The 16,389-nt window shown below is 34.5% G+C and overlaps 1 protein-coding gene across 2 annotated transcripts in view; it reads right to left on the bottom strand.

Annotated features, from left to right (window-relative positions):
- Positions 1-1,619: 1,619 nt before the first annotated feature.
- The window catches only part of LOC126812200 (helicase with zinc finger domain 2-like), a 21,725-nt gene continuing 6,955 nt past the window's right edge, over positions 1,620-16,389 (bottom strand). For both annotated transcript variants that reach the window (XM_056098700.1, XM_056098701.1), the window contains exons 2-9: positions 15,440-15,531; positions 14,836-15,102; positions 10,541-11,076; positions 10,032-10,241; positions 7,433-7,654; positions 6,754-6,910; positions 4,163-4,330; positions 1,620-3,258 (exon numbers count right to left, since the gene is read on the bottom strand). In XM_056098700.1, the coding sequence (XP_055954675.1) occupies positions 3,149-3,258; positions 4,163-4,330; positions 6,754-6,910; positions 7,433-7,654; positions 10,032-10,241; positions 10,541-11,076; positions 14,836-15,102; positions 15,440-15,531 (1,762 nt within the window). In that variant the 3' untranslated portion in view covers positions 1,620-3,148. The remainder of the gene's footprint in view (positions 3,259-4,162; positions 4,331-6,753; positions 6,911-7,432; positions 7,655-10,031; positions 10,242-10,540; positions 11,077-14,835; positions 15,103-15,439; positions 15,532-16,389) is intronic.

The raw sequence follows: 16,389 nt of genomic DNA, 5'->3' as shown, positions 1-16,389 counted from the left end.
ATGGATATCCGCGCCTTTGTAGTGACGGTAACTATGATGATGTAGAATTCCTACATTACGACCGTTACATCGATTGCATAATTCCAGTATTCACCACTCGATATTTCAATATTTCAAGTCAATGACTTGTCAAATCTAACTGGAGCTGGTTTTTACAGCGTACTATAGAAATATTATTATTAGCCTATGACTATATGTCATGCGATTCTTTAAAATTTAGTCTTTTGGTTTTGATCTTTCTAGTTTTCAAAATTTGTGTTTTTCTTTTCTTTTCTTTTTCGTTCTCTTTGGTGCTAAATCATATATGCGAATTAGTAAATTGTTTAGAGTGACATGGCGATCAGTCAAATCCTGGGTGTCAAGGTTCCATTTTATATCATTTTACTGCTGATCTGATCGAAACCTCACCATGAGCGCGGTCGGGGCTGTTGGGGCGTGATGCTGCACCTTCAGTCCCAATACTAAGCATGTCGGATCGACGCTCGTTTTGGGATGTTAGGCAGAGAGATGCTGGTTGGATACACAGCAAATTAAGCAGTCTACCATGACCTCATAAGTACAAAAACAAAAGAAATCGGAGATGGTTGAATCTGATGAGATTTCCAACCAAGACTATGTGCCCCCTCCCCCTTCCACTCTGAAAAAGTGCCCTTGAATTTCGAAAGATTTATCTCAAATATTCAAGGAAAAGCCCGCGCAAATTTCATCAACTAGTGTGCCCTCTTTTCCCGTTGCCCTTGTACCAACTAGGTTGGGTGGTCGAATGGTTAATGGGTACGCGTTGGATCAGAAGGCCTGTCGTTGAGTCAAGTGGTGTGCTTTCGATTCCAACGTCATACGTGACAAGGAGTGGGTTGCCTGTCAAAAACTCGTATGTTTTTTTCATAGTCCACCGGTTTCCTTTGTTAGTTCCGAAATTACCTTGTTTGTGTCGAGTAGACATTAAACCCCATTTTTCTCTCTCTCTCTTGCATACTCAAGGTCAATAGCTAACAGTTACCACAAAACCTACTGACATTCACACTGTCATCAGTAACTGTTTACACCATGGCCACGGGTGGTCTATATAAATCTTTATGATCTTCTGGTTCTTTGGATTGTCTCAGTGTACTCTTTAGTCAATCTGTTTCACAGAGATTTACGAGCACTGCTCTTGTATATATATAACCATATTATTTTCATTTTATTTTATTTATTTGTGTTATATGCTTGAAAACGACTTGTGAAATCTTGGTAAAACGTCGCAGTGAAATGAACCATAGTAATTGTTATCCATAAATAGTGTGTTATTCGATCTGAATGAGATGGAAGATACCGTTTTTAACGGATTCATTTTAAATTTGGTGTGTAGCGTTGAGATAGTGAGGCGACGAAATCTATCGATATTCAGCGATCCGAAACATTCTATTCCGAAGTTACCACCCTTTTCTGAAAACCCTAAGAATACGATAGAGGCTACAGTTTTTAACAGTCTTTTTTTTCTAATTTGATGTGAAACATTGGGACAAATGCGAGGATGGGACCTATTGATTTTTCCTGTTATCCGTCCAGCTATTGCAAAATGTGGGCGTATCTATCAAAGCAACCGCTTGTTTAAAAACAAAACAAAAATAAAATCAGACATATCACAAAAGTTTCATTACAAATATAGTAAATAGACATTAATTGCATCCAGTTTCAGTTATAAAAAGAAATAAAAAACGGAATATATATCCAGTCTACAAAATAACAACATGAAATACACAGAAGTAAACTTGTCGAAATTTAATTTATATAAATGTTTACGAACAGAATCCTTCCAAAATAATGAATAACAAGCCAACAGTGAGGCTGGTGTCCCCCGCCGAAATCCCATAATAAATCGATGACACATATTCATTAATCGCACATTCTTTTTTTTTTTCAAAAGTATCAAGCAATCAAACAGATTATCACCTATACACTAAGTTTCACCACTCTCTATCAGATAGAATCAAAGTTATCTTGTCCCAAAGCACCGATCAATGAAATTGCTTAGCTCTGCTTAGCTTTAGCTCGAAATGTTAATCACTGAACTCAGTCAAGACATTCACCCAATGAACGTCTACATCAAGTTTAAACCTTCTACCTCAATTAAAAGCAGAGTTGTTACGTTCCAAAGTCTTGACCAATTAAATTGCTTATCGATCCTTAGCCTAAGCAGAAATTTCTCATCATCAAACTTAGTCAAGGTAATGATATAATGAATCTATACTCAGTTTCATCACTCTCTCACTTAATTAAAACCAAAGTTATCGCGCCCCAAAGCATCAACCAATCAGATTGCTTATCTCTGCTTACCGTAAGCAGACAATATTTATCATCGACCTCCATCAAGGCATTGACCGAATGAACGCCCACACCAAGTTTGTACATTCTACCTCAATTAGGAGAGTTATCGTGTTCTAAAGTCTCGACCAATCAAATTGTTTATCGCTCCGCTTACCCTAAGCAGACAATGCTTATTATGTAACTTAGTCAAGGTCTTGATGTAATAAAACTATACACCAAGTGTCCTCACTCTCACTTAATTAGAACTAAAGTTATCGTGTCCCAAAGCACCAACCAATCAAATTGCTTACCTCTGCTTACCCTAAGCAGAAAATACTCATCCCCGAACTCCATCAAGGTATTGACCCAATAAACACCTATACCAAGTTTCAACATTCTTGCTCAATTAGAAAAAGAGTTATTGTGTCTCAAAAAGTGTGACGGACAGACAGACCGACGAACGGACGGACAGACAGGCGGACGAACCCATTTTAACAGTCCCCTGCTTTCTTCGAAAGGCGGGGGACAAAAATGTTCATTATGTATTGAATATTAGATATTATATTTCCATATTTTCACGGTAAGATAGCACCATCAATATTGATTGAAATGGGCCCATATTGAATTCTAATACGTGTGTTTAATTTTGAGTATTATGGAAAATATTGAGTTACAGGTTTAGCTCCTTTAAGGCAACAGGAAAATGGTTAAAGTGAAACAAACTGTAATACATGTAATATAATACATTCTGGTAAATATAACAATCTAGATTCATAATAAAAATATATTAAATTCTTCACGTCACATAAATCATGTTGCATAATATTATAATTTGGAATGGACGAAATATATTTTACTATCATCTTCTACACAGAGGATAATCTTCAGCATCAACTACAAGTCCTCTCTCTTCATAATGCTCTGTTAATTTCTGCCATGTTGAGTCACATTTCAATAAATGTTTATTACCTGAAACATACATCCAATGCACTTTTGTCTAAGAAATATTTAAATACCGACCAATTCCAGCTTTAAAATTGTTGTTTCTATTGAGTTGGTAACACTACCTTTTATTACATATAAAACAAGGAATAAAATGGAACCAAGCGTCTCGTCAGCACGATACTTTGGTCATTTTGAGATTAACATACGATTATACCCCCACCCCGAAATGTTAGGGGCGTGAATTTAGCTCAGTAAGCGAGCATACTTCTTCCAACCGATACTAGACAACTATTTACTTGCTAGCCACACAGGTGCTATCACTGACAAGTAGTAACATTAAGGCTTACAACATTTCGATTCTTTTCAGTAGTCCAGTTCGCAACCCCCCGATATGCCTGCCATATAGGAAATACAAAATGCATTAATTTGTGCTGTTAAATCTGGAATTGGATTGTCTAATGAAGGGCATGCGGAAAATTTTGCCCGCAGTGTAGCACCAGGGCCTACTCTTTATTTCGAATTCTACTGTCATTGGGTCTTATACACGGGACCTCGGGGTTTCGTCCCATCCGAAGACTAAACACTGTCTTGTCAGACCCTCCGCCCTGCACCACTGACAACGGGAAACCGCGAAGGGGGCCACAGTAGCTCAGTGTGTAAGACATGGCTCGCTAACTAGGAGGTCTCCAGTTCGCTCCCGTTATTGGATGAAATAATCGGCGTTGTTTACCATGGTGCAGGACGGGGCGCCTAACAAGGAATAGTGTCCATCCGTTCGGATTATACGAATACACCGTGGTCTGTACACGTTGGATTTCATGTAAAAGAACCCTCGACACTTACAATTCGAACATGGGCTAAAAATAGCAATATTGTTTTTCAGGTACAAATCTTCATGGTAAGATATTTTCCAAATGATGTGACTTACCAATAATAATAAGACCCTGTTTAGCTCGTGTAATGGCTACATTTAGTTGGTGATCATCAGTTATAAAACCCAGATTGTTTCTGATCCACGACCGGGATGGATAATTTTCTAACATATCTATTGGTAAAGATCTTACGGTAGAGAAGATAACATATTCCCATTCACTACCTGTATTTAATCATGAAAATAAATCAAAAAGTACGCCATGAAAAGTACATCCCCACCCTCAACCCAATCAAAAAAACGAAATAAATAGACGGAATGTTGATTCAAAATTAATGTAAACGAAAATGACTCAGATGAAGAAGACACATCTGTAGTAATTTATAAGATAGGTTGCCTGGCAACGAAACATACGTCCACAGCAGCTAAATCGTCCGAGCGGTTGACAAGGGTTGTCTCATATTTATTCTTTTGTAGGCAATGGGGGAAATTTACAAGGCAATTTCATGCAGGTCAGATTATAATTTTCATCGTTTCAGGGTTTACAAAGTTCTACAGACTGAAACAAGGGCATTAACTCTCGAAGTAACTTACAGAAATTTTTTAAATTCGACAGGCTTTTTCATTTTACTAATTTAAATGATGCCTATAAATTTCATACAGATCGGATGATACCTTTTGTCGTTTGACGTTCACAAGGTCCATAACTCCATAACTCAATAAGTCATATTTTCTAAGAAAGTCAAAACATGATTATTCCTATGTCTTTTGCTCAATAGGTTGTCAACTCACGGTCATAGGTGTCATTCACATACTTAAAACTCATTTACACCGGAAATAATAACACAATTACCTCCCAATTACCTTCCTTGTTTTCTATTCTCCACCATGGAGTAGTTATCTTCAAACGTTTGAATTTGAAGATGAAAATGATATTTTTGCCAATTTCTCAACTGGCAATAGTGAATTATAGGATTAATAGGATTATTCTTTAACGAGGTAGGACTGTTTATAGATACCATCTATTTTAAGGCTTTATTTTAATAAATTTTAAAAATATAACTTAAAAATATGAAATTACTAATTTAAATGATGCCTATAAATTTTATACAGATCGGATGATACCTTTTGTCGTTTGACGTTCACAAGGTCCATAACTCCATAAGTAATTAACAGAAATTGCTCAAATTCAATCGGCGTCTTCATTTCACTAATTTAAATTATACACATAAATTTCATACCGATTGGATGACAATTTTAGTTCGCTAAGTCTAATAAATTGAAACAGGGACCATAACTCGAATAGAAGTAATTAACGCAAATTGCTGAAATCCTATAGGTTTCTTCGTTTCACCAAAAAAAAAGTGAAACAAGGGCCATAACTATAGAAGTAATTAATTCAATAGGCTTTTTCGTTTCACTAATTAAAATGATGCATATAAATTTCATACAGATTGGATGATAACCTCGTTGTTAGAGTGTTCACAAGGTACAACAAAGTGAAACATGGGAAATAACTCCAGGAGAAATTATTCACATTAAATAGGATTCGGCATCTCAATAATGTAAACAACATATATAACATATATATCAACAACATATATCAAATCAAATGATAAATGTAGTTTGTAGAGTGTTCACAAGAAATTGTGGAAGACGGACGGAGGAACGGACGGACGTACGGACGTACGGACGGGGGCGACGGCAGTATACAACCACATTTCTATGTGGGCGTATAAAAAAGATTTTTTTGTCATAGGCGCACGGGTCCGCTGGGTGTTTCGGGGTAGGTGTGAGAGGCTGAAATGCCCGACATAATCCCGTTTACAGACGGCGGCGCCGCTCGCTATCGAATGTCGAAATTTCGGAGCTTACCGTGTAGGGTCCTCTCCTTGAAAGTGTGGAATACTAGACGTCCGCAAATGCGTTTTCCTACTATTCCATTCCGTGAATACAGCAACTTCAATGTGGTCAAATATAGCCTAACTTAGGTGACTGACCTGAATTCCAAACAACTAAGCAATGGTTTAGTCAACGGAGCAGCGGGGTATGTTGAATTCGTCCTGCCCGAGAAATTTTTGAAAATTTAACAGCTGCAGAGAATCCATAGAATCCAAAAATGAAAACCGACGCAGATCCGTCGAGAAAAAACCAAGATATTGGCATTTTTTTGGTACTATCTGTAAAACTATTCCGATTTGTCAAAATTGATCCAAATTTAGTAATATAGTTCAACGGAGGCCAACCACATCTACGTTGGCAGAATTTTTGCACCATGTACAGTTTTGGCTGGAAACTCTGACTGAAATCGGCAAAAAAATAAAAATAAAAACTCTTATATAAACAAACCTTTCTGACGCTCACCTGGCAGTCATCTGGGGCATGTTTCACGAAATTTTAACTAAGATAAACTCCAATTTTTAGCAATTTCATTGGATAATATTAGATTGATTTTAGTGCTTAGCCAATCAAAATTGAAGTATCTACTAAAATTTGGATTTTATCTTTAGTTAAGATTTCGAGAAACAGGGCCCTGTTTTTAAAAGCCTTGGGAGGTCAGCTATTTTGAGCTGCACTCTATATACGAACCCTATTTTCAATCTTCTCCGCCTATGAAATGAAATTATCAGCATATTAAGACTACCTACCTTGACTGGCTACTACGGTTGACACGTGTATTTCTGGTAATCCAAAGTCCTTCATAGCAGCTTTTATAGCAGAGCATTGCGCTCTGTACTGAGAAAGTATTGCAATATTTTGACTCTTACGTTTCCACTTTTCTACTAAATTCACAGCCACACTAACCTTAAAAATATATATCAATATAACGTAAATATCATTAGGGGATAAAGAGAGAGAGAGAGAGAGAATTGGGTTTAAACGTCCACCCGAAACAGTGGGAGAAAACCGGAGGACCCGGAGAAAACCCACGAGGTTGGACAGGCGACCCTACTCCTTGTCACGTACAACCGGGGATTCGAAACCACGCCAGTTGACTCAATGACAGACTTAATGATACAGCGCGCACGTGCTAACCACTAAGCCCCAACCCCATTGGGGAATAAAAAAACAACAAATGCTTTTATCTGATTTGATAAAAATTTCAATTAGAATTAAGTTTCAGTTGGACTAGCATAGGTGGATGTTAGTTAGGTTATATCCCTACCATAACCTGATCACCATATATAATATTTACATGTAGAATATAAAACCCACATCAAATCTAATATTTTCTGAAAAACACTTATTCAGTCTTTCTTAAGGAATAATTAAAATCAACAAACACGATACAGATTACATTATTCCAGGTTCAAAGAAAGAACTTACTACATAATCAACTTCTTTCTGATTGCTTTTGGACTGTTCCGATCCATCTTCTGTAGAGACAGTTAATGTGTCTTCCTCTCCCTCTGTATGACATAAAACTGTTGGATGGCGTCTTCCATTCGGCCAAATATCTAACTCAGCTTTTGTTCTCTGTCGCTTTGTTCCAGTTCTTAATTTACCATCATAAAACATGTTTGAAGGGAACTCCATTATACCTTCATGCTGTAATAGAATATTCTAATAAATATTTACTCTTCCATGTAAATGTATTTTCCAACCATCAGCTTACTACAAATACCTTCCATTGTTCGTAGCCATTCAAAACGTGGAGATATTCCAAACAGGTGGAATATACATAAGCTAAACCGAAAGGTAAACTTGTTTTTTCACCAAATTTGATATTCAAGAAGTACAAGAAATGTAGTCTCGATCGTATTCACACGCCGGGAAAAAAATCTGTTAAAAACGGTAGTTTCAATCACGTTCACGGGACTAACCCTGGAATGTAAGGTTACGTAATGCTGAAATCGATACGGTTCGTCCTCTCACGACCCCAATGCTTCACATCAAATTTGAATATACATATATTAAAATGTATGACCTCTATCGCTTTCAACGGGTTTTCGGCAAAGAGGTCATCATTTTGGGGCGGAAGATAGAAGAATTACTCAGATGCTCCACACCAAACCTGGACGTTGAAGATCTAGAGTGTTCGTCCCAGGCATGTATGATCGTATACAAAGGGGAAACAAAGGTATAAAAGTTAATTCGTCGTTGCTATAGGTACCACAAGTAAACATAGTTTTGACAAGCAATGAATATGCATCCACCAGTGGTAATAACTACCGTTGGGCAAGCCATCTCGCGATGGCGCTCATACAGTGTTTACAAGGTTTCGATGGCAGGGACAACCGCTCTACAAAAAGAAGTTGTGCGTTTCGATAGGCTTCCACCTTTTGACTAGAGAAGCAATCCTAGCAAGTTTGAAATGTAAATCTAAGAAACTCTCGACTGAAGATTGTCTACAGGGTTTCAACGACAGGGCCCGTGGCTTTGCAAACATGTACTACACGACACTTTTCCACCGTCAGACAAGCCAAACAAATTTAAATAAAATTGTCAATGACGCACTCATCTAATCAACGTTTACAAGGTTTCAGTGAAAGGGTCAGCCTCTGCAAAAACAATTGTCAGTTCCAGGAAGTTGGAACAAAATTTCCAAAGAATCCCACAGAGTCTTTAAACGACTTCAGTGACAGGACAGTGGAACTTAGTTTGAAATAAAAATCATTGCTGTGACCTGCAATGTGTCTACAAGAATTATGGATAGACCCAACGGACAGGCGTGACAACAGTAAAGTTTCTTTTATGAATCTAATGTGGTTTCACTCTCTCAAATTCCATGAGCGAGGAACCGAGCCAAACTATGTGCCTTGTACGACTATTCATGATATTGGATAATTTATGCAACAAATATCCATATCACTGACAGAGTCGGCACTCGTAAGGTTTGAATTTTAATTGCAGAAATTATTGATCAATAATCTTTATTGATAATTGAATTGAAGTAAAAATGTAAGTGGACTTAAATGGTAAAGAACTGAACAATAATGGGCTATTTTCTACAAACATTTACTGAGTATACTAGATATTACTAGCTTGAACACAATTGTTGCTAGCAATAATTTAATCGTTGGTGGCAATAACTCGGTTTTCGGAGGTGTTAATTCTAGCTTGAGTGCTGTAGTTGCTAGCAATAATTCAAATTTTGTTAGCTTTAATTCCATAAACGCTCTATTTGTACCTATCATCATTGCTGGAGTAGCAAATGTAACTGAATAATTTTTGGCAAAACTGTTAGAATGCCTGTTAGCAGAAACTGAATTAAAGCAAGCAAATTACAACTAGCAGCAATCAAATTAATGTTATATTATGTACAGTGCCGGACAAGGCCCACACAATACGGCGTGCCGAATGCGCGCGAGCGTCCGAGGGGGTCGGAGGGGGGGGGGGGTCTCCCCCCAGGAAAATTTTGAAAATTGACAACCGCAAACCCATTTTCCAAGCATTTCAGACCAAAGCGGAAGAAGGCAAATTTTTGATTTCCTGATACAATTAGATAACAGAATGACCTAAGAGCACTATCATTAGATGAATTTGAGAATTCTAGTACACTTCTTTTTTTTTGTGTTGTTTGTCAGTCATTTTTTTTCCTATCTATTCTTTCTCTTGCCTGTGTCCTGTCCAGTCCGCTTTCTTCCCCCCAACTCCCCCCTCTCCTTTCTTTCGCTTTTCTTTTTTTCTTTTTTCTTTCTCTTTTTTTTATAGGCTTAGGCCCACTTTTTTTAATGAGCTTAGGCCCAAAGGTGGACAGGTGGGCCCAGTCCGGCACTGATTATGTAATAGAATAACTATAGTAACAATTATACCTATCCCAATTAACATACAATTAGCAATACTTCAACTAATGCTAGCAATACAATTACTCCATTAATTCTACATGTAGAATCAAACCTGGCAATAATTGATCCATGCTAGAAATAATTTAATATAATGTATCCACAAAAAATAGTAAGAGTTGACTCAATTGATATCTTACCATGCGATATTGTATTTCCAACATGAGTGCTTGTCTGGCATATCTCTCAAATAAAGAGGTCTGTAGACCCAACTGTTTAGCTTTCTGTTCAGATAAGATTGGTTGTAGTTGTTTATGGTCACCTATCAGTACTATATTACTAGCATCAAATGTGGTTAGTGGAATCATTGTCTCTGGTTCTGTACACATACCTGATTCATCTATAATAATCTGAAATACCCATAGAGTTACCTGAAGTATGCGACATGTTTCAAAAGCAAACACCATGTATTACCTAGTATATTCTGTCATCCCAATCCATATACTACTATTTCAACGTGAAGAATACACCTTCGAGCCACGAACTACTTGTATCCATTTTCATTTATTGTCCCCGCTGCCGATTTTCTTTCACACTGGGTACAATGTGAAGAGGATGTGTGTTACGTTATATGATTCACTATTCTATTATTAAAAGGTGTCACGTATGACACTAACGTTTTCAAAATAAAAATGACACTTATTATTACCTGTTTTATATGTAGATGTCGTTTTGTTTTAATACCACCAATTGCAAAACATGTGCTAAGAATAATATCAGCTTTCTGTAGTTCTTCTATTTTAGCCATATTTATTACCCTTTTATATACAGTTATTACTTCATCGTTTATGTTTTTCTTTAATTCTTCTTTCTTGAAATTGATCACGTCGCGTTTGTATTGTTCTTTTAATTCGTCAGTCATAGTTCTTATTAAATCTTCTTTATAAATCTTATCAGAGCTTTTAATTTTAATATACTCATCCACTAATTCATCTACGTCATCTGGACTGGATGGTTGGAACAAACGATCAAAATCTTTGATTTCTTCACTGTGTGAATTACCAGGAGCTCTGATCAGATGATGTAGAGCCCTGTCTCTTATTGCTTGAACTTTGGAAACCTCTGCCGAGGATCGTTTTTTGGTTGGAACCGAATCTCGAGGAAGGGGATATTCCATATTTTCGATCCTGTTACTATATACTCTTATAATATTTGGACAACTTGTTCCCAGATTAAGCAGTTTATCTAAAAAATACACATAGTGTGAATTATGGATGGTTTCACTCATTACATACTTATACGTGTTAATTATATTCTTCCGAGGGTAAAATAAGTCATATACCCCCACCCCACCCCTCAAACGTTAATTTTAGCATCTAATGAACACAATAGAATGACACACAATTGGTTGTCCAAATTGTAAGCCGCAGGCCGGAATTGCAAAATCTGTGGTTTATATAGAAGACATGTGATTCATATTAAGGCTTATGGCAACAATGGGGGTAAGGGGATGAAATAAAAAAATTTTTTTTTTTTTAGAATTTTCTGTCCTACTTTTGTATAAAGAAGGCGGATATGAGGTAAATTTGCTATTTTAAAAGTCAAGACCATGAAAGCGACACGACCGCTATTTTCTTCACAATTCGTGGGTGAATAAATCACAACAAACTACTGGCCCAAACAGTCAGCTAAAGGAATATATTCTGAATTCAGAAATAAATATATCGAATTTTTTATATTTCTTTTTGCTATTTTTGTGTGACGTTTAAAGAAAAGATGTTAACTGAGTGAACTGTTCCGCTGTCCATATCTATTTTCAAATAATTATAACACTTTAAATGGAATATAAGTATATTTTAAATGGAATATTAGTACGTTTTAAATGGAATATTATTACATTGTAAATAGAATATCATTGCATGTTAAATGGAATATTATTACATGCTAAATGAAATATTATTACATGTTAAATAGAATATTATTTACTATTATTACATTTGAAATCTAATATTATAACATTTGAAATTTAATATTATTACATTTAAAATTTAATATTATTACATTTGAAATTTAATATTGTTATATTTGAAATTTAATATTATTACATTTGAAATGTAATATGATTTCATCTTAATGTAGACCGGAGGCTCAGCGCGGGGGAGGGGGGTGTCCATCAAATGGGCACAAAACCAGACCCAAATTTTCTAGAGTAAAATTTTGCGTAGAATACGATGCCGGGTGGTAATCAGTCCGCCGTTGGGGAGTTTTCGAGATATTTGGGGTCAAAGGTCAAATGAGGTCATTTGCACTGAAAGTGAATGCGCGGTCATTCTTGTATTATGTAAAGATGCTGAAAATGATCGAAAGTAATCACACTTTCAATACAAATGTAAACTTGCTAAATTCACCTTTAACCTTAGTGACCCTGGAGGTCAAAAGGTTACATGTTAAATAGAATATTATTTACTATTATTACATTTGAAATCTAATATTATAACATTTGAAATTTAATATTATTACATTTGAAATTTAATATTATTACATTTGAAATTTAATATTGTTATATTTGAAATTTAATATTATTACATTTGAAATGTAATATGATTTCATCTTAATGTAGACCGGAGGCTCAGCGCGGGGGAGGGGGGGTGTCCATCAAATGGGCACAAAACCAGACCCAAATTTTCTAGAGTAAAATTTTGCGTAGAATACGATGCCGGGTGGTAATCAGTCCGCCGTTGGGGAGTTTTCGAGATATTTGGGGTCAAAGGTCAAATGAGGTCATTTGCACTGAAAGTGAATGCGCGGTCATTCTTGTATTATGTAAAGATGCTGAAAATGATCGAAAGTAATCACACTTTCAATACAAATGTAAACTTGCTAAATTCACCTTTAACCTTAGTGACCCTGGAGGTCAAAAGGTGAAATTTACCGTTTTTGCACTAGGAAGATTTAAAACAATAAAATGTCAACGTAAAATATAAAAACTAAAGCGAAACCTGTTCTAATTAATAATAGGAACATTTAAAATTTATCTTTAGGTGGTCTTAGCACCGAACTTTTACTTTGGGACGTCGAAAATGATCTTGCATAACAGAACCAACAACAACCTGTTTCAAAAATACGTAAAAACTGTCAAAACGAAATATCTCCAATTTATTTTCACAACGATTGTTATACATAATAATACCAGTTATCTGAAAAACAATTGAATCGTTTCAGTGTTGGACTCCAGCTTGCAGGCCGCGTGGATTTCCGAGAATCCCAGTCTAGGAAATATTCAATTGTTTATTTTTTAGACAACTAGTATCATTATGTATAGCATACGTTGTAAAACTAATTCGGAGAGATTTTGATTTAACAGTTTTTACGTATTTTTGAAATCGGTTCCGAAGCGTTTTGGTTCTGTTATGCAAGATCATTTTCGACGTTCCAAAGTAATAGCTCGGTGCTAAGACCACCTAAAGATAAATTTTAAATGGTCCTATTATTAATTAGAACAGGTTTCGCTTTAGTTTTTATATTTTACGCTGACATTTATTACTTTAAATATCTTCCTAGTGCTAAAACGGAAAATGTGACTTTTTGACCTCTGGGGTCACAAAGAACAAAGGTGACTTTAGCAAGTTTACATTTTTATTGAAAATGTGATTTACTTTCGATCATTTTCAGCTTATTTTCATAATACAAGAATGACTGCGCGATCACTTTCAGCGCAAATGACCCCGAATATCTCGAAAACGCCCCAACGGCGGTCTGATTACCACTCGGCATCGTATTCTACGCAACATTTTACTCTAGAAAAATTGGGTTTGGTTTTGTGCCCATTTGATGCCCCCCCCCCCGCGCTCAACCTCCAGACTAATGTTATTACATCTGAAATTTAAATTTAATATAATTCAAAATTATTGCATTTTGAAAGTTAACATCATTACATTTAAATCAATTAAGATTTGAAAGGTAATTTTATTACATTTGAAATAATTAAGATTTGAAAGGTAATATTATTACATTTGAAATAAATTAAGATTTTAAAGGTAATATTATTACATTTTAAAGGTAATATTATTACATTTTAAAGGTAATATTATTACATTTTAAAGGTAATATTATTACATTTGAAATAAATTAAGATTTGAAAGGGAATATTATTACATTTGAAAGTGAATATTATTACATTTAAAGGAAATATAATTACATTTTAAAGTATATATCATTACATTTTGAATTTAATATTATTACATTTTGAATTTAATATTATTACATTTTAAGTTTCATATTATTAAATTTTAAATTCCATATTATTACATATTAAATTTAATTTTATTACATTTTAAATTTTATATTATTACATTTTAATATTATTACATTTTAAATTTAATATTTTTACATTTAGGACATTTTAAATTTAATATTATTACATTTTAAATTTAATATTTTTACATTTAGGACATTTTAAATTTAATATTATTACATTTTAAAGGTAATATTATTACATTTTAAAGGTAATATTATACATTTGAAATAAATTAAGATATGAAAGGGAATATTATTACATTTGAAAGGGAATATTATTACATTTATAGGGAATATTATCACATTTAATACCATTACAATTAAAGTATATATTATTACATTTTAAAGTATATATTATTACATTTTAAAGTATATATTATTACATTTTAAAGGAAATATTATTACATTTTGAATTTAATATTATTACATTTTAAGTTTCATATTATTACATTTTAAATTCCATATTATTACATATTAAATTTAATTTTATTACATTTTAAGTTCTATATTATTACATTTTAACATTGTTACATTTTAAATTTAATATTTTTACATTTAGAATATTTTAAATTTAATATTATTACATTTTAAATTTAATATTTTTACATTTAGAATGTTTTTAATTTAATATTATTACATTTTAAATTTAATATTATTACATTTTAAACTTAATATTATTGCAAATTATTACATATCCAATATACTTACCCACCACCACGTCCACTGATTTATTTGATGGACCACAGTATAAAACCTGATCTTTGCGATGACCAGATCTTGATTTATTTCGTGTAACGAAATAGAAGGCCAAGTAAGCCCCTGTGACTGTTTTACCGGTTCCAGGTGGACCTTGGATCAACGTGAAGGGATTACTTAACGTATATTCTGTAACTTGCAACTGTACATCATTTTGTGGTTTTAATGCATTACCATGTATCTTCATCGACAAAAGAGCATCGACATCTGTATAGTTTTCTGTTAAAAATAACAATACGTATAACTTTTAATCGGAATTTAGTAACAGCTGGATGTTAAACAAATGCCAGCTACAAGTCAGAAACCAGTAACCGACGCGAGTCTTTGTTACTTCTTTTTATTTAAATCATACAGCTAATACATGCAGCTATAGCAGTATACGCATGCTTCCATTATGAAATTAACCGTAACCTCAATACATGTCACTACGCGGTTATTGGTGATATGTCTGGTTTTTCAAAATCATTTATGCAAAATTGTTACAAATTTGATTTTGATACCCTCTTTTCTGCATCAGTTTCCATCAACTTTTGTTGTTTATATTATCTTCACATACCTATCTTTTTGGGCGTTTTTCCCAAAGCTATTTGTTCTGTTAACGGTGTCACTTCACCTTCCATTAATGTTTCCACGGCATTCTGAGATCTCCTGTAAACAAGTAAGCAGTCAATTTTACATAGCTGATGATACAGATATGAGGTTTTCAACAGTGGATACAGTATTAATCGCCAATCATTTTTCTTGAAATCCTTCATTTGAGTAGGTAGAAATGCAAACTAATTCAAATCATACCAACATTTATTCCACTTCATCTTGATCTAAAAAAAACGTTTTGCTTTAACAATATTTTATTTATCTGAAAACGATTGAACAGACCTATATAACTTCTTTTCTAACCTTTTTTTCTAAGGTTGTGATTGGTTGGCTCCAGTCAGGGCCGGTGTTTGACACATATTTGACCAATCTTCCCAAGTTTGGGCTAGCACTAGAAAGGGGCCCCTGTAGTAATCTCGGACTTCCTTGTTGTGTTTCCTTTGTGATCGTAAAGAAAACTAAAGTCTAGTTCGTTTCTACAACTTTATTATTAAACTGCTTCCGAGGCTTCTATGTTCCTCGTTCTCAATAAACTATAGATGGTGGTTGCTACGAATATCTGGGTGAGCTCTGATGAATGTCGTACAACACCCTCTTTTATAACCCCCTAATTTCTCTACGTCATAGACTGACCTTGGCGTTAATGTCCTTCCGAAATATGGAATAAACATCCCCATTCTCCAAAGACCGGGGCGAGAACATTACCTTATTTGGTCTACCAAACACATGTCATAAACAGATAGAATTTGATGGATATTTTGACAATGGTAAGGATTTTACCAAAATATCAATGTTTTTATATATTTAAATATATCATGCACTTTCAATAGTACGTGGGATTTGACTCTACAAAGTGTAAACCAAATAATTAGTTAAAAGATACAATATGATCGAAAGGACCACAGCATTACA

The sequence above is a fragment of the Patella vulgata genome, chromosome 2 (genome assembly GCF_932274485.2).
Source record: "Patella vulgata chromosome 2, xgPatVulg1.2, whole genome shotgun sequence".
In the NCBI taxonomy this organism is placed as follows: domain Eukaryota; kingdom Metazoa; phylum Mollusca; class Gastropoda; family Patellidae; genus Patella; species Patella vulgata.
The sequence above is the reverse complement of the archived record's forward strand: the minus strand, read 5'-3'. Positions and strand labels throughout refer to the sequence as shown.